Raw genomic sequence first — 22,449 nt, 5'->3', positions numbered from 1 at the left:
GAGGAGACATTCCAATTTAGATAAACACAGCTGGTCTAATCCCACTTAATCAGTCCACTGAGGCTCTACTCTATCCTTCCCTTTCCCAACTTCATGCCCAAACTTTCTCTGCACAAATCAGAATCAGCTCAATATTTACTGTCAGAAGTTACAGAAGAATTTTAATGGCTTTAAAACTAGTAAATGGCTGTGTTGATTCTTCTTCTTTTTTCTGTCAGTTGTGGGTTTGAACTCAGGGCCTGGGTGCTGTTCTTGAGCTCTTTTGGCTCAAGGCTAAGGCTCTACCACTTTGAGCCATAGTGCCACTTCCAGTTTTCTGGTGTTTAATTGGAGATGAGTCTCACAGATTTTCCTGCTTGGGCTGGCTATGAATTGGGATCCTAAGATCTCAGCCTCCTGAGTAGCTAGGTTTATAGGCATGAGCCACTGGTGCCTGGCCAAGCAAAAAGAAATTTTTTGGGTCGGTTGTAGGGAGTGAACTCAGGGCCTGGGTATTGTCTCTGAGCTTCTTTTGCTCAAGGCTAGCACTCTACCACTTGAGACACAATGCCACTTGCAGCTTTTTCTGTTTATGTGGTAGTGAGGAATAGAACCCAGGGCTTCATGCTAGGCAAGCACTCTCCCACTAAGCCACATTCCTAGCCCCTTCAGTTATCTTTGATACCACATGGCAGAAGATCCATGTACACAGCTGGGGTAAATCTTACCTCTCCCTCAGCTCTGAGGCTCTAGGGATGACCTTTGGGTGGGGGCATACAACATGGCGGGGGGCTAGTGAGGGAGTATCATGTGGGAAATGGGCAGAAATGGACTCTGATACTCTTGGAAAAGGAGGGAGAAGTCGGGGAGGAGAGGAAAGGGGGGGAGAGGGATGTGGAAGAAAGAGAGGAGGAGGAAGAGAAGGAGAAAGAAGAGGAGGTAGTTTGACAAAGAAAGGCAAGAAGAATGTTGTAATCCCTCTGTAAAGTGAAACCTGAGAGATACAGGGCTGTGCTCAGCCTGGGTGAAGCCTGGCATTGGAAACCACTCCTGCTCCTTTTGAGCCCTCACCCAAGTCCCACTATGGTTTTCTAATTGTTTCATGGTAATAACTGGAAACACTCTGAGAGTTGGACCTTTTACAGGCTTGTCAGTACATGTCCCCCCCTCCCTACCCAAGGCTGGGAGCTGAAGAGGCTGCTACAAACACCTGTTGCCTGGGAGATGGAAGGTTAGACAAACAGAATCCAGTGGAGGGGCCAGTAGGGAAAGGCAGGTGAGGGGCTGGAGTTTGTAGAAGCAGGAGGGTGGAGCCTTGAGAAAGAGCAAGCAGGGATCAGGGAGGAGCTTTGTGGAGGAGCTGGACTAACTCAGGGGGTTAGGACTGGAGGTGATAGGAGGGGACCTAGGCAAAGGCTTTCTGAAGTCAAAGTGGAGACTCTCCCAGGGTGGGGGGGAAGAGGGAGAGAGGGAGAAGGACAGAGGGAGAGAGAGAGAGGGAGGGAGAGACAGAGAGGAGAGTGGAGAGAGAAAATGGGGCTTGAGCTCAGGATCTGGGAAGTCCCTGCGATTTTTTTTACCAAAGGCTAGCACTTTAACCACAGTTCCACTTCTGGCTCTTTGGTGGTTAATTAGAGATAAGAGCCTCACAGACTTTTCTGCCCAGTTGGCTTTGAACTGTGGGATCCTAAGATCTCAGCCTCCTGAGTAGCTAGATTATAGGTGTGAGCCACCAGTACCCAGCCTTCTCCCTGGGAATGGAAGCTAAACAGTGAAGGGATGAGATGTCTTGTGTGACAGTTCAAAGACAATGTCAAGGCCTAGGAGGTCAGGGGTGGGTAGGAATGAGAAGGTACAAGGGCATGTCTGGCCTCAGCTACCTTGTCTTGGCTCTTCATTAGACTCTGGACTCTGGGACCCGCATGCATCCTTTTTTTTGGGTGGGGGAGGGGGGTCCGGTCGTGGGGCCTGAACTCTGGGCCTGGGTGCTGTCCCTCAGCTCTTCAGCTCAAGGCTAGCGCTCTACCACTTGAGCCACAGCCCCACTTCCAGCTTATTTTTTTGCTTATGTGGTGCTGAGGACTCGAACCCAGGGCCTCAGGCATGCAAGGCAAGCGCTTTACCACTGAGCCACCTTCCCAGCCCCTCTTTTTTTTTTTTCTTGTGACTAAATCCCCAACCTGTTACCTGTATCACCTTATCACTTCCCTTGTCTTCTAGAGACCTCCTTTCCCAAAGGACCTTCAACAGTGGATGCAATTCCCTTTCTTGAGCATTTGTCCCCAAAAGAAAATCAGCTCTTTCAGCCAAGCCCTATACACACCATCTTCCTGTTTAGTGTAGGAAAGTGGGTCAGAACTCACATCTGTGAGAATACCCTGAAGCAGAAAACCAGGGTGAATCTGGAGAATTTCACTGTAGGTATGAATATATCTCATAGCCATGATGTGAGCTGGCCGCTGTGGGGAAGTCCAGGGCTGGGCTGTTCCAGGCATTCATAGCACGTCTCAGCATTAAAGTCTTTCCTCCTTAAGCCATCACACAGTCTCTTGTCTTCCCTGTTGGCAAAGCACCCAAATTTCTGGTAATGGGATCAGCTGCAGAAAGCCCTGCAAGGATGAGGCTCTGGGCCCAGCACTGCTGCCTAACCTAGAAGGGTAGACTCAAGGCTAGAATAAGTTTCTGAGACTGGAAAACACAACTCCTCAGACAGAGAAAAAGGCAACTCTCTCTGAATACATTTAGATGTTTGCTTGTATATGAACGGTCTCTTGTTCAAGGACAGTGCCCTAGAAATTCAATATCTGGCATTGTTGGTTTTCTTGGCTTTGTCCATAGTAAACCTGGTATTTCTGTTAAAACAGCATATGGTTTCTTTGGAAATTCATATTGATAATACTTGTAGTAAATGCTTTTCTCAGTAAGTGTTCTGCTTTTTTTTTTTTTTTTTTTGCCAGTCCTGGGGCTTGAACTCTGGGCCTGGGCACTGTCCCTGGGTTTCTTTTGCTCAAGGGTAGCACTCTACCACTTGAGCCACAGAGCCACTTCTGGCCTTTTCTGTTTATGTGGTAGTGAGGAATTTAACCCAGGGCTTCATGCATGCTAGGCAAGCACTCTACCACTAAGCTACATTCCCAGTCCCATGTTTTTTTTTTTTTTCTAGGAAAATAAAAAGAATGGGCTCTCTCTATGGCTACTCAAGAATAGAGTAGCAAGTGCTAGGGACTCACGTGTATAATCCTAGCTACTCAGAAGGATTTAAGATTTGAGGACTGGGGTTTGAAGCCAGGGCAGACAAATCTGTAAGACTTATATCCAATTAGCCAGCAAAAAGCCAGAGAAGTGTGTAGTTCAACTGGTACAACCCCAGATGTTAGGGGGGAAAAAAGCCAACAGTGTGAAAGGTCCTGAGTTTTAGCCGAAGTACTGCCACCAAAAAACAAAAACAAAAAAACAAAAGAAAAAAGAAAGAAGAGGAGGCAGAGGAGGAGGAGGAAGAGAAGGTAGCACTGGCTGTTTTTGGAGATTAGGCATATTTCTACTTTTTGGATTCTAGGCTATGTAATTGTCACCTCTGAGAAACATAAAAATCTTATTTCCATATTTTTCTGAGCTTCTTTAGGGATCAATAGTCCAGGTATCAGCCAAACCCCTTGATTTGCTCCAGCTAGAATGGGCTATCTCACAGCCAGCTCCTCAGTGTCCCACTGGGGCTACCTCAGGCAAAGTGGCTTCTCAGAGCTGCTCAAGCACATTCTTTCTCTGTACTACTACTGGCCTCATGGTCCCCCATGCCAAGAATACTGCATCGTTCTTTCTTTTTTATTTATTGTGAAAATACTGTACAGAAGGGTTACAATTACATGGGCAAGGTAATGAGTGCATTTCTTATCAAGCATTGTTGCCTCCTCCTTCGTTTCCCCTTCCCATCTCTCCCCCCCCCAGTGCAACCCCCCCAACTGCAGCATTCTTGTGATGGCTCAGGCCCCCAGACTATGGACACTGCCTCCTGGAAACTTTCCCTGACCCATACCCCCACTGCTGTCACATCGGCAACACTGAATCTGGGCCAGCCTCTTGTGGTTCCTTTGATGCCCACTGCTCCTCCCTCTGCCTGTACCTCAGTGCAAGTCTGATCAAGCCAGTTTTCCGTTTGAATCTTCTTGTAATTGTCATTGTTAGGGTCTGTCCAGATCCTCCAGGAACCTTCCCCACCTCATTTTGTGCTGGGTACCCCCTTCACTGTGCTTGTGCCAAAGGTACCTGTCACTTTTAAAGAACTGCTAGGTCTCCTGGAGCCCCTTGGCTCTGGAGGACAGTGAAGTTTGTCATTAAGTAGGCAAAATGACCCTAAAGGGCTTGTGTAATTCGATGTGAAGAAGCATTTCAGGGATATTATCCCAAGAGGTAGGATGAGAGTATGCCAGTGGCAGTAGCTGGTCCTCTATCCCTTACCTGGAATTGGTTAGTACCATCTCCAATTCTGGGAAAGCATTGACATACCAAGGCATCTGTCCATGTTGGATTGGACCTCCCAGAGATCAGCCCAGCTAGAAGTCAGCAGTCATCTCAAAGAGATGGTAGAATGAGAGGGTGAAAACGGTGTGCGACTGGGAGCCTCTGGTTGAAAAGGGATCCCACTCTCTAGCTGGAGCCTGGGAAACAGGCAGGTAGAGCAGGATCAGGACTGGAGGAAAGGGGCCTTATTCTAGGGACAGAGAGTCCTTTGAGAACTTAAACATTCATATATCTGTGTCTTTCTGAGTATAGAATCAGCACTTACAAACATACTGAATCAGGAAACTAGACTTTTATTAGTCTATATTTTTCAATATTGAGACAAAAGGTAAAATGTATGGACAAGGAAAAGCAAGATACAAAGGACTTACAAGGACTCCCAGATTCACCAAGGATGCCCAGCAGAGACATTCTCTTTTAGAAAAGGCTAAGACAAGTTTGTGATGTTAGATCGGGAGGGTTAGAACTTGCTGGTGTAGAGGGTAATAATCCACTTGGGTGTGCGGAGAAAGCCAGGCAAGTAGGAGGCCAACCATCCCAGGTTGGTGACTTGTGAGAGAACAGAGCTCAAAGAAAGATAGTCTTGGACAGGGCGTCCTGGGAACAACAGAAGGACAAATTAGACGTCTGCCTACCACTCCCAACCCTGATAGACTAGATTGAGGAAAAGGAGTGAGCAGGGAATAGAAGGAATGGCAGTCAAGGATGGCTGCTGGAACACAGCTCTTACCATCCACATCCTGAAGGCCATAGCGCCGAGCAAGGTCACAGGATGGCAGCACTTTCCCACTCAAGCTCAGGATATTAGGGTCTGTGGGCACATACATGGTTAGAAATAGTGATCATGGGAGTGGTGCAGAGGGACAAGATTTGGGCCGAACAGGACAAGAATATCACTGACCACTCAGGAACATTGTTTCTCTTGTTTCTATGAAGGCCTTTGGCTACACCTCCCAGAGCCAGTGCTTAAGACTCATAACCCACAAACCAGGAGTACTGATTCATGGAGCTTCAAATGACAGAGAAAAGCTAGGTATATTCCTTAGTCACCACTTGAACCAAAACCCGGTCTGCTCTGCAGATCCTTCATACCCTTTCTGGCTGCTCCAAATTCTTTACCTGTTGCCAAAGCCACCACGCATTTGCCACTCATTTCTGTGGATTCCGCTGTTGAGAAATGTGGTAGGTACTGAAAAACAGGTTGAGAAGTACAGAGTTAATTTATTTCTTCTTTTTCTCACCCTTCTTCCCTCCCTCCCTCTCTCAGCCTGAGCATTATCCCTGAGCTTTTTTGCTCATCCCCAGGTCTCAGCCTCCTGAGTTATAGGCATGGGCCTCTGGCACCTGGATCAGAGCATTCTCCAAATCTTCCTCCCTTTCATCTTCAGTTCTAGGAGAGAGGCCACAGACACATGCAGGACCTGTAAGATCCAGTGTCTTAGGAGGCACCAGAGCTGCTACTCCCAACACGCAGGCAAGCATGATGCCCCCGCACCAGTATCTTTTGTCATTCCTAAGAGGAAGGATTCCAGCACTGATGAGGGTCTGGATCTTCCAGGCTTCTTCAGAGCAGGGGTCAAGTGCCTGGGCTTCAGTGCTAAACAGCCTTTCCACTCCAGACATATATGATCTAGACAAACTTCTTTTTTCTTTCTGCCCTGTGCTGGGGATTGAACCCAGGGACCATTCATGCTAAGCACACATACTCTATCCCCAGCCCTGGACCAAGTTTCTTAATCTCTCTGTGGTTCATTTTCACTACCTGCAAAAAGAAGGTAGCATCTCTCTTACAAGACTGATAACACAACACAATGCTCAGTCCTCTGTCTGCTCTGGGAAGCCCTGATATGTGGGAATGTTACTTTTTTTTTTTTTTTTTTGCCAGTCCTGGGGCTTGAATTCAGAGCCTGGGCACTGTCCCTGAGCTTCTTCTGCTCAAGGCTGACACTCTACCACTTGAGCCACAGTGCCACTTCGGGCATTTTCTGTTTATATGGTACTGAGGAATCAAACCCAGGTCTTCATGAATACTAGGCAGGTACTCTACCACTAAACTACATTCCCAGCCCCTTTGCCAACCTTTTTAAACTTAGGATCATCAAGGCTCTCACACTTTGTCATATAATCTTTCAGCAGTTCTGTCTGCACCATCCCTGGCCACAGAGATACATAGCTGACTCCATGGTGCTGCAGCTCATGGGCACAGTCAGCAGCCAGTCTGTCACACTGTAGAGGGATAGAAGGCAGAATGAGAGCCAGGGCACCTGGCATGTCACCTTCCTTTTCTGTCTCCCTTTGCATCTAACAAGTATGCTCCAAGGCCCTTCCCTCCCTCCCTCCCTCCCTCCTTTCCTTCCTTCCTTCCTTCTTCCTTTCTTTTTCTTTCTTTCTTTCATTCTTTCTTTCTCTTTCTTCCTGTCTTTCTCTTTCTTTCTCCTCCTTTCTTTTCTTTTCTTTTTTTTATTTTTGCTGGTTCTGGGGCTTGACTCAGGGCCTGGGTGCTGTCCTTGATCTTTTGTGCTCAAGGCTAGTGTTCTACCACTTGACCACTTGAGCCATGGCTCCACTTCAGGCTTTTTTTTGGTAGTTAATTGGAAATAAGAGTTTTATAGACTTTCCTGTCTGGGTTAGCTTCGAACTGAGATCCTCACATCTCAGCCTCCTGAATAGCTAAGCTTACTTACTGGTGAGCCACCAGTGCTAAGCTAGCCTCTGCCCTTCTCAGGAGCCTTAAGGAATAGGAGTCCTAGTAGGAATACTAATCACTTCCTCAATTTGATGCCTTTACTGGTAGAAGGAAGGAGGAGAGGGTAAAGCAGAGAAAGTCTCCCTCAGATTGGGACAGATGGAGAGGTAAGGGCCTAGCTAGCCTCACCATCCTGGCCACTAGGGACTGTACCTTCTAGCTGTAAGTAGCATCAGTGTCTTATATCTTCTAAACCCCTGGCACTGGTCCTTACCGCAGCTTTGCCCACACCATAGGCAACATTGAACGTATACTGAAGTCCACCAGGGGAGGAGATGACCACAATGAGCCCCCGGCCAGCAGGTACCATCAGCCGTGCCCCATACACAGAACACAAGTAGTGGCCTCTGGAAGGTGGGCAAGGAAGGAGAAGGAGAAGGAACAAATTGTTAATGCTGACCTGCATGCTGTAGCCCCTAGCAGCTACTTAGGCCTTCAGTGGCTACAGCTGTCAGGAGAAGGCCATACAGGGGCAGCTGCAGACCCGAGGAATCAGTCTGGGAACCAGATGAGAAAGGATGATCTTTATATGAAGTGAGGGGAAAAATGTTTTGTCATAATTGCAATTACTAACATAAATTAGAGCTGGGCACCAGTGGCTCATGCCTGTAATCCTAGCTACTCAGGAGGCTGAGATTGGAGAATTGCAGTATGAAGCCATCCCAGGGAGGAAAGTCCCTGAATCTCTAAACAACAACAACAACATAAAGAGCTAGAAGTAGAGCTGTGGCTCAGGTAGTAGCGTGCCAACCTTGAGCAAAAAAGCTCAAGGGTTGGGGTGTGTGTATATGTGTATGTGTGTGTGTGTGTGTGTGTGTGTGTGTGTGTGTGACATTGTCCAAAAAGAAATGTACTGTTTACCTGACTTATATAACTGTAACCCCTCTGTACATCACCTTTAGAATAACAATATAAAAATTAATTAAAGAGAAAAAGCCAGGCGCCAGTGGCTCAGCAGAGGCTGCAATCTGAGGATCATGGTTCAAAGCCAGTCCACGCATGAAAGTCTGTGAGACGTTTTTTTTGGTCTTTTTTTCATCGGTTGTGGGGCCTGAACTCTGGGCCTGAGCACTGTCTCTCAGCTCTTCAGCTCAAGGCTAGCGCTCTACCACTTGAGAGTCAGCCCCACTTCCAGCTTTTTCTGCTTATGTGGTGCTGAGGAATTGAACCTAGGACCTCATGCATGCAAGGCAAGCAATTTACCACTGAGCCACCTTCCCAGCCCCAGTCTGTGAGACTTTTATGTCCAATAAACTACTTGGAAAAAGCCAGAAGTGGTGCTTTGGCTCAAGTGATAGAGTGCTAGCCTTGAGCACAAAGAGGCTCAGAGACAGTGCCTAGGCCTGAGTTCAAGCCTTAGAACCAGCAAAAAAACAAACAAAAACAAAAAAATCCACCCACATAAATTAATTCTAAGGACCAAAAAAACCTAATAAATGAAGAAGGTCTATATGGAAAAATAAACTAAAACTATGAAAGAACTATAGACAATTCTTTTTTTCAGTTGTGGGACTTGAACTCTGGGCCTGGGCGCTGTCTTCAACTCTTCAGCTCAAGGCAAGCATTCTACCACTTGAGCCACAGCACCACTTCCAGTTTTCTGGTGATTTATTGGAGATAAAGAGTCTCACAGACTTTTCCTGCCTGGGCTGGCTTTGAACTGCAATCCTAAGATCTCAGCATCCTGAGTAGCTAGGATTACAGGCATGAGCCACCGGTGCCCGGCAATATAGACAAAATTTTACAGAAGAACATGAAAAATATTTACTTGATATAAATTAATATATTTGCTCATAAGACTAGCACTCTACCTCTTGAGCCACAGCACCACTTCCAGTTTTCTGAGTGGTTTATTGGAGATAAGAGTCTCATGGACTTTCCTCCCTCGGCTGGCTCCTCAGATCTCAGTCTCCAGAGTAGCTAGGATTACAGGCATGAGCCACCCGTGCCCGGCCTAAAGATGATTCTTTAAAATGTGCAGTGGAGGGGCTGGGAAGGTGGCTCAGTGGTAGAGCGCTTGCCTTGCATGCATAAGGCCCTGGGTTCGATTCCTCAGCACCACATAAACAAAAAGAAAAAAGCCGGAAATGGTGCTGTGGCTCAAGTGGTAGAGTGCTAGCCTTGAGCTGAAGAGCTGAGGGACAGCGCCCAGGCCCAGAGTTCAGGCCCCACGACTGGACCACCCCCCAAAAAAATAAAAAGTGCAGTGGACAGGTAAGCCAATAAAACAAAATAGTCAACAATTAGATCCAAATGCAAGTGGGAATAAATGCAAGAACATTTATTAGAAGGCTTATTTCAAGTCAGTGGAGAAAGATGCATCATTCAGTAAATGGACAACTGAACAGATACTTGGGTTGGAGAGGACTGAGCCACTGCCTCATGTATTATTCAAAAATAAATTCTAAAAAGGATTCAGTATTTAAACCAAAAAATAAATGCACAGAAGTACTAAATACATTATCACATGTGTTTATTATCTTTTTATGCCAGTACTGAGGCTTGAACGCAGGCCCTAGGCACTGGCTCTTGGCTTTTTTGCTCCAGGCTAGTGGTCTACCACTTGGACCACAGCTCCACTTCTGGCTTTTTGGTGGTTAAAAGTTAAAAGAGTCTCACAGACTTTCCTGTCTGAGATGGCTTTGAACCACAATTCTCAGATCTCAGCCTGCTGAATAGCTAAGATTATAGGCATAGCCACCGGTGCCCGGCTCAAATGTGTGTATAACTTGATGTGGGAAAGGCTTTTCTGAGCATTGTACCAAGACAGAAATTAGAAAACATGACTGACAGACTTGTTTCTTAAAAATAGGACATACAGTCACAGTATCAGCTCCCGAGCCTGTGCTGCGGCCCCGGCCGGTCAGTGTATGAACCTTCTCAATAAAGTTGCTTCTTTAATATAAAAAAAATAAGACATACACATGTACAAACACATACAAATGCTAACACACATATTTCTGTATAAGTATAGAGTACAGGAAAGAATAAACCTGAAAAAAAAGAATAATCAGATGGCATAGTATTATACACCAGTAATTCCAGTTCTTGTGAAGCTGAGGCAAGAGGACATGATTTTGAGTTTCCTAAATACTAAGACTACAGATGTACACCAGTATGCCTGGCAATATTTTACTAGTTTTTACATTTTTTAAATTTTTTGCCAGTCCTGGGGCTGGAACTCAGGGCCTGGGCACTGTCCCTGAACCTCTTTTGCTCAAGTCTGGCCCTCTACCACTTGAGCCACAGCACTACTTCCAGCTTTTTCTGTGGATTTGGTACTAAGGAATTGTGTGCATGCTAGGCAAGCACTCTACCCCTCAGCTCACCTTTACATTTTTTTCCCACAATCTTTTTCAGTAATATACATATACTTGTTAACTAGAAAAAAATTTCTTTTGCATGGTGATTGGATAAACTCCTTTGAATGAAAACTGGCAGCATTATAGTTTTAAGGGGGAAAGCCCTGCCCCAGGTAATACAGAGGAAAGCAATACATTTATATGAGAGGAGGAAAGGAAGGGAAAGTGCTAGTGAGCTGCTATAAAGGCTAAAACAAAATCATTCATCATGGATCAAGGTGGGGAGCTTAGGGTCTGGCTCTCTACCATGACTCCCTCCCTGTTCAAGTGTATAGCCCTGACCAGCAAGAGATGAAGTTGTAGAAGGCATGCCTTGGAGGCCATGAGCACTGGCCTGCTCACTGGGCCTGGCTGGCACAGGAGGCAAGCTACCACTTGAGGCACACTTTTAGAATGTTTTTTTGCTGGTTATTTTGGAGATGATAGAATCTTGTGAATTTTTCTTCCTGGACTAACTTCAAATTGACATCCTCCAGATTTCAGCCTCCCAAGTAGCTAGGATAATAGTCATGAGTCATCAGCATCCTGGCTCACAACTGCATTCTAATCTTGCTTTCTTGAGATGCCAACAGAGTACCAAAATTGGCCCAGTGGGTGTTCTTAGATGCTGTAGTCCTAGATTTCTAGATCATCTCACAGGAGACAGATTACCTCTACCAAATGCATTTTTAAGTTTTTTATTGTAAAAATACTGTATAGAGGGGCTATATTTACACAAGCAAGGTAATGAGTACATTTCCTATCAAGCATTGTTGCCTCCTTTGTTTTCCCCCTACCATCCCTTCCCTCCCACTATCAATTGTAATTTAATTACTGGAGAGAGTAACATCATTCCAATAGTAACCAAAAGTTATAACTATGCAGACTACACTGGGTAAATTCTAAATGTGTTTACTTTACACCTGTGCCAGATGTATGTGTAACCCCAAAACAGTTTCATTGGGCACCAGTAGCTCATGCCTGTAATCTTAGCTACTCAGGAGGCTGAGATCTGAGGAGCCAGCTGAGGGAGGAAAGTCCATGAGACTCATCTCCAATTAGCTCAATTACTTGAGCTATGGCTCAAGTAGAGCTGCCAGTCTTGAGTGAAAAAGGTAAGTGACAGTGCTCAGCCCCTGAGTTGAAACCCCAGTACTGGCACACATTTACACACAAAGATCCCTATGTCCCAACTCTGCACTGGAAACGCACTTGCCTGTAGGTCTGGAAGGAGGACATATTGTTATTGTTACATAAACAAAAGAATTCATCCCTCCAATCATTGTGCTAGTTCAGGGGCTTGAACTCAGTGCTTGGACACTATCCCTGAGCTTTTTTGCTTAACGGTAGCTCTTTACCACTTGAGATACACCTCCACTCCAGCTTTCTTTTTCTTTTTGGTACTTAATTGGAGATAAGAGTCTCACAAACTTTCCTACCCAGGCTGGCTTCAAACCACAATCCTCAGAGTAGCTAGAATTGCAGATGTGAGCCACCAGCACCCACCCCCTCCAATCAGTTTTACAAGCACAGACTATAGACTGTTGACACTGCTGAGTTTCCAGGAAAGTTCCCTTCGGGTCTTGAGACAGAGGAAAGGCCAGAGGCTTTCTCAGATAAAAATGACCAATAGAAATAGATCAAAAGTTGACATGCTAGGTGCTGGTGGCTCACGTCTATAATTCTAGCTACTCAGGAGGCTGAGATCTGAGGATCACGGTTCAAAGCCAGCCTGGGGCAAGAAAGTTGTGAAATCTTATATCCAATAAACTACCAGAAAGCTGGAAGTGGCGCTGTGGCTCAAGTGATAGAGTGCTCGCCTTGAGCTGAAGAGCTCAGGGGCAGCAGCCAGGCTCAGAGTTCAAGCCCCACAACCGACCAAAAAAAAAACATGAAAAAGTTGACATTCACAAGTACAGATTCACCTATATGGTACTTCTCCAGATATAAATAGACAAATCAACAGAAAGGAGAAAGAAAGACAGAGATTAGGAAAGCCTGAGGAAAAAAGATAAGGCTCTGGCTTTGCTCTCTGAGCAAGGGGAGCCCAGGTTTTACAGAGTCAAAGGGAATACTCACCTGAGTCCAGCGTTGTTTATGTCATCCCAAATGGTGGCAGGGGCTTCCCAGAAGGACTTACTGTTGTTTAGGATGGTCTAGAAGGCACAGGGAGGGTGACTGATTAGATGATCTGAGGGCAGGAGAGTGTAAAGGAATGACTAATGGAGGAGACAACAAATGGGGATCAGTACTAACAGGTCTCAGAAGGAGGGAAGGAATGTGGGGTTGGATCAAACTCAAAGGCTACCTGGACCCCAGCAAAGGCATTGTTGACCAGCACATCCAGCCGCCCATTCTGTTCCTGATCCACTTGTTCAAAAAGGCTTTTGACTTCACTTTCCTTGCTTGAATCACACACCACAGGCACACAACGGCCACCACGGGACTGTGCCTGGAGAGGAACAGGGGACATGAACGCAGAGTTGTGCACTAGTGTGAGATATAACATAATTTCCTAACTAAATGGGCTTGGGAACTGAGAACGTGATAGGGAAAGCAAAGCTGAGTTAATATAGCAAGGCAATACTGCCCTCTAGTGTATTTTTTTAGGAGTTTCAGGAATACAGCAAGGAGGACTGGGATGTCAAGATTCAAAATCACAGGCATTTACTAAGGCCTATCAAGTGCAAGGCACTGTGCTCTGAAAGCTAAAATGCATGGAGCCTACTTTTAGAAACAAATGACACTTGTCCTTGGTCCTTTCTGTCATATCTTTAAGCTCCTATCTACTTTATCACTCACCTAGAACCCTTACTAGTCCCATTCCTCTTTCCCTCACTCTACTAATGCTCTTGATGGCTACTAAAAACCCAGAATTAGCTGGGCACTGGTGGCTCATGCCTGTAATCCTATACTTAGGAGGCTGAAAAATGAAAATCTCGGTTCTAAGCCAGCCCAGGCAGAAAAGTCTCTGTGGGATTCTTATTTCCAAAAACCAGAAGTAATACTATAGCTCAAAGTAGTAGTGTGCTAGCCTTGAGCAAGAGCTTAGGGACACCACCCAGACTGTGAGTTCAAGCCTCACAACCGACAACAAATAAAATAAATACCACATATTAAAAAATAAAAATAAAAGCTGGGCTCTGGTGGCTCACTCCTGTAATCCTAGCTACTCAAGAGGTTGAGATTTGAGAATTACAGTTCAAAGCCAGCCGGGGCCGGAAAGTCTGTGGGACTCATCTCCAATTAACCACCAGAAAACCAGAAATGGAGCTGTGGTTCAAGTAGTAGGGCACTCACCTTGAGCCGAATTGCTCAGGGACAGTGCCCAGGCCCAGAGTTCAAGCCCCACGACTGACAAAATAAAGAAATAAAGAAAAACAAAACCCCAGAATTATCAGGTATAAACATTCCTACTTTCTGTTCTGCTTCACCTGCTACAAATGTGTCCACATCCTCCAACATCCAAGGTAGAAGAGTACCTTATTTAAGAACTGTTCTCCAGGTGCATGCTCTGAACCACTCTATTAACCCCTTGCTTCAATTATTGGGATGCCTCCTAAATGCTCACTTGACCTCCAATCTTTTTTGCCTTAAGTTAGTTCTCCATAATCCAGTCAGTATGAACTATCTAAAACAAAAATGTGGCCAGCTAGTTACTCATGAGGTGGAGGTCTGAGTATTGGGGTTTGAAGTAAGCCTGGGGAGAAACGATTATGAGAGTCTTTTTTGGGGGGGTCGGTCATGGGGCCTGAACTCTGGGCCTGGGCGCTGTCCCTCAGCTTTTCAGCTCAAGGCTAGTGCTCTACCACTTGAGCCACAGCGCCACTTCCGGCTTTTTCTATTTATGTGGTGCTGAGGAACTGAACCCAGGGCCTCATACTTGCAAGGCAAGCAACTCTACCACTGAGTCACCTTCCCAGCCCCCACGACTAAGAGACTCTTATCTCCAATTAACCAGCAAAAATTGGCTTAAGTGATAGAGCATCAGCCTGAGGAGGGGGAAAGCTAAGGGACAGTGCCCACACCTTGAGTACAAGCCCTAGTACTAGCACCAAAACAAAACAAAAACCAGACAACAACAACAACAAAACCCACAAAAAATCCATAAAAACACAAATAGGCTACATTCATTATCAGGATGTTTGTGTTTTCAGTGCTAGAGATTAAACCTAGAGCCTTGCATTTTGCCAAGCAAACATTCCACAACAAAGCTAACCCTCAGCCTCTGACTCATTCCTCCTCTGGCCTCTCACCATCTACTCTTCCCCTACCTTACCTCACAATGACCGACTCTTTCACTATTTGCTCACGTAACTTAGAATGAGTTGCCTAACTTTATCTAATTTTTATCTTTCAAGACTTGCTTCAAGGCGTACCTATCACCTAGATGCCCTATCATCCCATGCTCCTTGAACCTTTTGTTAATATCTTCCCTCTTATCATATTTACATTGAAATGGCCGTGTCCTATTGGACTCTATCTTTTAAGAGCAAAAATTGTATTTTATTATTCTTGGAAACCACAGTGGTTTGCCCAGTGCCTAGCAATTCATAGATACTCAAGTTTTTATTTATTTTACTAAACTCCAGTAGAAAGGGAAAATGTATAATTTAATAAAGTCTTGCTTAAAATAGAGGAAGGCACAGGTCCAAAAGATTAGCTGTATATTTTAAGCCCTCAAGTGAAAGTTTTTTTTTCCCATAAAATGTACTTAGCAAATCTCAGTCCAATCTAAATTTATTCATGGTTTATTTATGTTATTCTTAGTAAATTTTCAAGTCATGTTGTGTCAGGTAAGGGATTTGGAAAGACTTCTTCAGGTGGTCAGTTACTCACTTCCTGAGCTGTAGCCTTAAGTGTCTCCAGATGGCGGCCAGTAATATAGACTGTAGCACCTGCTTGGCAGAGTTGCAAGGCAATCCCACGGCCAATACCCCTGGAGGCACCAGTCACCACACACACTTGGCCCTTCATGGGAACATCCATAACTCAAGGAAAGGACACCTGTGGAGATAAAGAGACGCTTTTAGAGGAACAATGCCTATGTGCATCTGATCATACAAAATAATATTTGTTGAAATAAGCTCTGGGAAATGGAAACGAGGGTTTTTCTTTTCTTTTTGTCCTGTTTGCTTATATGGAGGGGCAAAGGGTAAACAAATGCAGCAGCAATGGTACTCACTGGACACTATGTTGAAAATGAACGCTACACCTTGTGGTGGGGACAGGAGGGAAAAACTGGGAGAGAGCAAGAGAAAAAGTGATTGTCCAGGAAGAAATGTACTCTTTACCTGCCTTATGTAACTGTAACCCCTCTGCACATAACCTTTATAATAAGAATAATAAATTTAAAAATTAAAATTGTTCAAGACAGAGAGAGAGAGAGAGAGAGGGGGGGGAGACGCTGACTGTGTGTGGAGTCCCCGCTAGGGACAGAAGGGGGAGCCCCATGAGGTTGGATCCTTGGAGGGGAGAGGTTCAGAGGAGCACAACTGAGTGTGAGCCTCGGGCCAGGATGGCCTACAGAGTGAAAAGAGCGCGGCGAGCAGCTCTTCGGGAGGCACTGCGACCCTCCGTATGGGGCTAACTAGGTGCAGGAATTTGGAGAAGCAGCCCTTTAGGGCGCCATCTTCGTAGAGCCCTGAGTTCTCCAGAGCTCTGGCCACTGACCTGGCCCCAGTATGGCCAAGCCGGAGAGGGCTCCTGAGCCTTCAGTGAGACAACATGTGAGTCCATCCTGTTTCTGGGGTTCCTTCAAAAGGGGTCCTCGCTCTGTCGAACTCACCAGACTTGAAACTGGAGAACTTTATTCTGGCCACGGGCGGGACCCCCCCGTCCAGGTCAGAGTGCAGTCCTAAGGTGAGTGATCGTGTCTGCAGAGGGGAAGCGAGGAAACAGTACCTGAAGTTCACAGCGATTCCCGGAGGGGACTAAGTGGGCAGGGCCCAGGACTCGGCGTCCAACCCACGTGTCTGTGGGCGGGCCACCCGGAGGCCACACCCACCGCGCCGCGGGTGAAGGTCGTCGCAGAACCCTGACGTCACGCGGAGCGCGCCGGGCGTTTCGGAAGTCCGTCAGGACCCGGCTCGCGTTGGGCGGCGTGAGAACCGCTTATTCCACAGCACACATGGGGTTGGGGCCACGCTCTCCTCCCCACTCGGGGCGCCGCTTCCCTGCTGGCAGCAAACGAGGACGCGGAGCCCCGGGGTCGGGGCGCCCTCCGCCGGGCCGCGGGCGGCACTCCCGCGCGCCTGCGGACCGGCAGTCAGAGCCGACTCCGGAGGCCCTTCCGCATCTGAGCCCCGAAGCTCTGGGATATTTCCGACGGGCGCTGTCCACGCTGAAAGACGCCCCGGAGGCCGGGGAAGAGCGAGGTTAGGGGGGGGGTTCCAGCCAGCAGCATAAAATCCAGGACCCGCCAAGAAGGGGACCCTCTTGGGTCCCTGGGGCGTGAGGACTCGAGTTTTATGTCTCATGCTCTCTTCCTCGGTCTTTGCCCTTCGTCCCGAATTTCAACAATGAAACATAGTTGTCCTCTTTCCCGTTTGTTTTAAATAGTTCACTTTTTTTTTCGCGTTTCTAGAGCTGATGGTGCACAATATTTTGAAAGAAGTGGAGGCTCAAGCCCTGGCCTTGGCCACGAACAGGACTGGCAGTGAGATGTTGCAAGAACTGTTGGGATTCAGTCCTTTGAAGCCACTGTGTCGAATATGGGCGGCTCTGCGCTCCAACTTGCGTATTGTGGCCTGTCATCGGTGCGGGGTCCATGTGTTGCAAAGTGCTTTGCTGCAGCTGCCTCGGTTGCTGGAGAGGCCCGCCAAGCAGGAGGAAGAGGAGGAGGAGGAAGAGGAGCAGGGGAAGGATGGTGTCTTGGAAAGCTTGGAGGAGTTGGTCCTGGGACTAGCTTCCGAGGTATCTGATGATTTTCTTTTCTACTGTGGAGACACTCATGGCAGCTTCGTGGTCAGAACTCTCCTACAGGTCTTAGGCGGGACTCTTCTGGAATCTGAGAGAACCAGGCACCGAGGTTCCCAATCATCTAGTAAGTATATTATAAGAAAGGGAAGTGGACTTGGTAGGAAAGGACTTGGTAGTTCTAAAGAAGAGAATAAGCAGATTAAGTCTTCTTGGAGGAGCTTGGTCTTGAATTAGCAGAGGAATTATGGCAGAGTTGAGACCAGTGATGAGTGTATGCATAGAGTGTATGCACACTATGCGTTTAGGGGACAGCTGTTAATATAGCAGGAGAAGGAAGAAGGGGAGATGCTTCATTACAGCAATATATTTCAGACTGTGTGTGCTGAGACTGGGGCTTGAACTCACTGCCTGAAATCAGGCTTCAACCCTCTGCTCTCTCTTGGTTTTCTTGCTCACAAAGCTGATGCTTGAACCTTGGAAACTGACTCCATCCTTGTATTTTGCTGATTATTTTGGAGATGAATTCTAGTCAACTTTTCTACCTAAGCTGGCTTCAAACCACGCCCCTTCAGGTGTCAGCCTCCTGAGTAGCTAAGGTTACAATCATGAGCCACTAGTACCTAATTTTTTTTCTAATACCATAACCACAGTAAAAAAAAATCGTTTTAAAATATGACTCAAGAGCTGGAGGCATGATTTAAGTGATAGCCAACTTGCCTACTAAGTATGAGGCCTTGAGATAGTGATCTCACTCTTCAGTAATAGAAAACAAAAAACACAACCTTGACTTAGTGTGTGTCTATATACACATACTGAACTCAGGCAAAATTCAGGAGGCAACACCCTTACTGTGTGCAACCCACTCTGATTATTTTATTTTTAAAATTTTAGTCTGTTCTAGTTTAAGAATTCTGATTAAAATCATTAACTTGATTATATCATACAGTCACAACCTATGATCTACATCATCATATTAGTTTATTTACTTATGCATTCATTTAGGGCAATACTGGAGTTTGAACTCAGTCTCATGCTTACTAGCTTACATGCAGCTTGACCACTTGAGCCATGCCTCTAGTCTTGTTCTTTGCTAGTTATTTTGGAGATGGAGTCTACTTTTCTGTCTATGGCTGTCCTTGAACTTAGAACCTCTAAATCTTGGCCTCTTGAGTAGCTAGGATTGCAAGTGTGAGCCACTTGAGTCTAGTGTGTGACCTTCATTTCGAGAAACTTTTGAAAATAAGGTTAGAGTTTATTTGGTGTTAGTAAGGGTTGAACTCAGGGCCTTGTTCTTGCTAGGCATTACTCTACAGCGTGAGCCATACCTTAAGCCCTTTTTGCTATAGCTTATTTTTCAGAGTTTCAAGGTTTTCTTTTTTTCTTTTCTTTTTTTGTTGGTTGTGAAGCCTGAACTCTGGACCAGGTGCTGTCCCTCAGCTCCTCAGCTCAAGGCTAGTGCTCTACCACTTGAGCCACAGCACCGCTTCTGGCTTTTTCTGCTTTTGTGATGCTGAGGAGTCGGACCCAGGGCCTCATACATGTGTGACAAGCACTCCACTACTGGGCCACCTTCCTAGCCCCATGGTTTTCTCTTGTTTTAGTTTGGCTTGAATTTTCCTTGGGCTTGCTTCTGACCCACTCCTGAGTATCAGGGGTTACAGAAGTTCAACATTGTACTCTACCTGAGATGTTTAAATGAGATCTGATTTTGGACTACTCTTAACATACCTGGTTGAGGAGTTTGAGTTAAATTTTGTGGACCCCGGGGGAGCTGGTTAAAGTTTCTTAGAAAAGTTGAAACAGAAACATTATCTCAGGTCAGCCATCTTGAGATAACAGGAGTTTGGCATCTCCAAGCTGAGCCCTCATCCTCCTGTGGTGTTCTCCTTCCTGGATAGCAGTTTGTGATCTCATCACTGCAAATATGCTTGATCTTCTTTCAGAAGCACACAGGACCTCAGCTCGGGAATGTAAGCCTGCTGATTTTGAAGTCCCAGAAACCTTCTTGAATTGCCTTCAGGACCTGAGCTCTTGCTTTCTGAAAGACATTGCTGGTAAGGAGGGAAGTAAGAAGATGGTCTTGGAAATACTTTGCTGGAGATTGCTGCCAAGCAAGGCCCTTAAGGTCATTCCTCTTCTTCAAACTTGTGGTTTGTTCTTGCAAAGCATTTTTGGGGACATTTTGTATCCATGTAGATACAAAATTATTTCTGCCTTCTCCCTACAGTGTTTATCACTGACAAGATCTCTAGCTTCTGCCTTCAAGTGGCCTTACATGTCTTACACCGCAAACTGCCCCAGTTTTGTGCCCATCTCTGCAGTGCTGTGATTGGCTATCTGGGTACTCGCAGTTCCTCAGCAGACAGAAGGTATGGCTTAACTTTGGGATTGACTAGCTGTGTAAAATGAGTCAGGTATAGGGTGTAACTGTTTTACATGAAGTAGAGTTAAAACTTCTTGATTCCTTTTTTATTTTCAGCCCTCTACTGATGTTTCTTCAGGATCAGACAAGCTCCAGACTCCTAGAACAGGTGCTGTTGGTGTTAGAGCCCCCAAAGCTCCAGAGTCTCTTTGAAGATCACTTCCAGGGTCAGCTGCTGACCTTGGCTGCACATCCCATTGCTAACTTCCCTTTGCAACGCTTATTGGATGCAGTTACTTCTCCTGAGCTGGTGAGTTAAAAGTCTGGTGGAGTCTCTACTCTTCTGTTCATTGGGTCCTACTTAGTATGTGCCTATGTATGTCTAACAGTGTGTTGCTCATTGCCCTTGCCTTATAAAGTTGTACCTTAAGGTTTCCCAGAGTATAAGATAAAAATGCCCTACTGCCAGAGATGTGACTACCGGTAATAGACTGGCTTTTTTTGGTGGTACTGGGTTTGAACATGCTTGATAGGTAGGTTCTCATTGTTTGAGCCATGTTCCTAGTGTTTTTGTTTGTTTTGCTTTAGTAGTTTTCAGATAGGGTCTAGTGCTTTATTTATTTATTTGCCAGTCCTGGGGCTTGAACTCAGGGCTTGGGCTCTGTCCCTGAGCCTGTCTGTGCTCAAGGCTAGTGCTCTTCCACTTCTAGTTTTTTTTGAGTAGTTTATTGGAGATAAGAGTCTCATAGACTTTCCTGCCTGGGCTGGCTTCGAACTATGATCCTCAGATCTTAGCCTCCTGAGTAGGATTACTGGTATGAGCCACCACAATGTCCAGGTAAGTGTCTGGTGCTTACTTTGCTTTGTGGTGGCCTTGGACCACAAACTTCTTACCTCTGCCTTCTGAATAGTTGGGATTACAGTTATGAACCACCATGCCCTGCTTATTTATTGTGAATGGGACCTTGCTAATTTATTGCCTAAACTGGCATCACACCATGATCCTCCTAAAACAGTCTCCTGAATTAGAGATATGTGCTGTCATGCTTTGGCCAATGAAATTTGTATGTAGCTTTATTTATTTATTTATTTTGAAGGTACTGGGGTTTAAATTCAGGGTCTCGTGCTTACTAGGCAACCCTCTACTACTTTAACCATGTCTCCAACTTTTAATTAAAAAAAAAATATTGGGGAATGGTGGTCCCAGTACTGAGGCTTGAACTCAGGGCCTTGTACTCTTGCTTAGATTTTTTGCTCAAGGCTTGTGCTCTACCACTTAAGTGACATTACTACTTCTAGCCTTTTGATGGTTAATTGGATTTAAGATTCTCATGTTGCCTGCCTGGGCTGATTTTGAACAGCAATCCTCATGTCTCAGCCTCTTGAGTATCTAGCATTCCAGGCTCCTGTTCTGCTCCTCTGTAGTGGGAACCACTCATATTTAGTGCCACCCATGCTCATATGATCAGATTCTACTTGGGATGAAGGACCCTCCATTTTTCTAACCTTGGGTTTGCCATTAGGATAGAGTGAACACATTACTCTCCAAAGAAAAGAAACTAGGAAGCAGGGGGTGGTATCAGCACCCGATTTTTTCTTTTTTTTAGATAGTCCCTAACTATGTAACCTAGGCTGGCTGGCCTCAAACTCATGATCTTTCTGCCTCTTTCTTCCAAATGCTAGGATTACAGGGTTGTATGCCATTTTGTCCACTTAGGAGATGAGCTTAATTCACATTTGAAGCTCAAACTTGAATGGCCTCCCCAGACTGTGGGCACTTAGTTACATGGCCATATGAGCACTTGGCTAATGTCATAGGTTCTCTTTACCTTTGCTGCTTAGCACTGTGGTGGCTTTCCTGTGGGTTTCATGGATTTGGATTTGGAGTGGAAGGGCAGTTTAATTCCAGTCCTCTCTTATTTAGTTTTCCCTTACATCTACAGAGAGGCTACTCTTCTGGGTGCCAGTAGCTCATACCTGTAATCCTAGTTAATCTCAGAAGGTTGAGATTTGCAGCTTGAAGCAAGCCTGTGCAGGAAAGTTTTCAAGACTCTTATCTTTAGTTAATCACTCAAAAAAGCTAGAAGTAGAGCTGTGGCTCAAGTTGTAGAGTGCCAATCTTGAGCAAAAAAGCTAAAGGACAGCCCCCAGGCCCTGAATTCAAATCTCAGGACTGGTATAAAAACAAGTAAATAAAAAAAGTTCTTTCCCAGCTGGCTGCCGGGTTTGTACCCCTAGCTACTCAGGAGGCTGAGATCTGAGGATTGAAGTTCAAAGCGAGCCCGGGCAAGGAAAGTCCGTGAGACTCTGATCTCCAATAAACCACCAGAAAACCAGAAGTGATGCTGTGGCTGAAGTGGTAGAGCTGAAGAGCTCAGGGACAATGCCCAGGCCCAGAGTTCAAGCCCCACAATTGACCAAAAAAAAAAAAAAATGTCCTTTACCTATGTGAGGTGGCACCTCTATGACTGCCTTTTTTTGGGGGGTACAGTTGTGGGACCTGAACTCTGGGCCTGGGCGCTGTCCCTCAGCTCTTCAGCTCAAGGCTAGCGCTCTACCACTTGAGCCACAGTGCCACTTCT

At 45.9% G+C, this 22,449-nt stretch overlaps 2 protein-coding genes across 3 annotated transcripts in view; one reads left to right on the top strand and one right to left on the bottom strand.

Annotated features, from left to right (window-relative positions):
* Positions 1-4,770: 4,770 nt before the first annotated feature.
* Positions 4,771-16,544, bottom strand: Dhrs1 (dehydrogenase/reductase (SDR family) member 1). 2 transcript variants are annotated; one of them, XM_013025447.1, is made up of 9 exons: positions 16,489-16,544; positions 15,424-15,591; positions 12,893-13,036; positions 12,664-12,740; positions 7,458-7,590; positions 6,577-6,723; positions 5,617-5,686; positions 5,228-5,308; positions 4,771-5,094 (listed from the first exon to the last, which is right to left on the bottom strand). In XM_013025447.1, exons 2-9 carry the CDS (start codon positions 15,571-15,573, stop codon positions 4,958-4,960), a joined length of 939 nt encoding a protein of 312 aa, XP_012880901.1. In that variant the 5' UTR covers positions 15,574-15,591; positions 16,489-16,544; the 3' UTR covers positions 4,771-4,957. The 2 variants fall into 2 exon arrangements, with proteins under 2 accessions (XP_012880901.1, XP_012880902.1); XM_013025448.1 differs by lacking the exon at positions 16,489-16,544 and adding an exon at positions 16,373-16,405.
* Positions 16,545-16,662: 118 nt separating this feature from the next.
* Positions 16,663-22,449, top strand: part of Nop9 (NOP9 nucleolar protein) — an 8,698-nt gene continuing 2,911 nt past the window's right edge. The window contains exons 1-5 of the mRNA XM_013025446.1: positions 16,663-16,961; positions 17,171-17,629; positions 19,449-19,559; positions 19,733-19,874; positions 19,985-20,177. Coding sequence (XP_012880900.1) covers positions 16,715-16,961; positions 17,171-17,629; positions 19,449-19,559; positions 19,733-19,874; positions 19,985-20,177 — 1,152 coding nt within the window. The 5' untranslated portion in view covers positions 16,663-16,714. The remainder of the gene's footprint in view (positions 16,962-17,170; positions 17,630-19,448; positions 19,560-19,732; positions 19,875-19,984; positions 20,178-22,449) is intronic.

The sequence above is a fragment of the Dipodomys ordii genome, unplaced genomic scaffold (assembly GCF_000151885.1).
Source record: "Dipodomys ordii isolate 6190 unplaced genomic scaffold, Dord_2.0 Scaffold84, whole genome shotgun sequence".
In the NCBI taxonomy this organism is placed as follows: domain Eukaryota; kingdom Metazoa; phylum Chordata; class Mammalia; order Rodentia; family Heteromyidae; genus Dipodomys; species Dipodomys ordii.
Note: the sequence above shows the minus strand (reverse complement) of the source record. Positions and strands in the feature narration are given on the sequence as shown.

Excerpts from the sequence above, each read along its gene's own strand:
- Dhrs1 (XM_013025447.1), bottom strand. The coding sequence starts at position 15,573 with ATGGATGTTCCCATGAAGGGCCAAGTGTGTGTGGTGACTGGTGCCTCC. Across the intron at positions 6,724-7,457 it reads ATGGTGTGGGCAAAGCTGCG|TGTGACAGACTGGCTGCTGA; the intron begins GTAAGGACCAGT and ends ATCCCTCTACAG. Across the intron at positions 5,309-5,616 it reads CGTGGTGGCTTTGGCAACAG|ACCCTAATATCCTGAGCTTG; the intron begins GTAAAGAATTTG and ends ATGTGCCCACAG.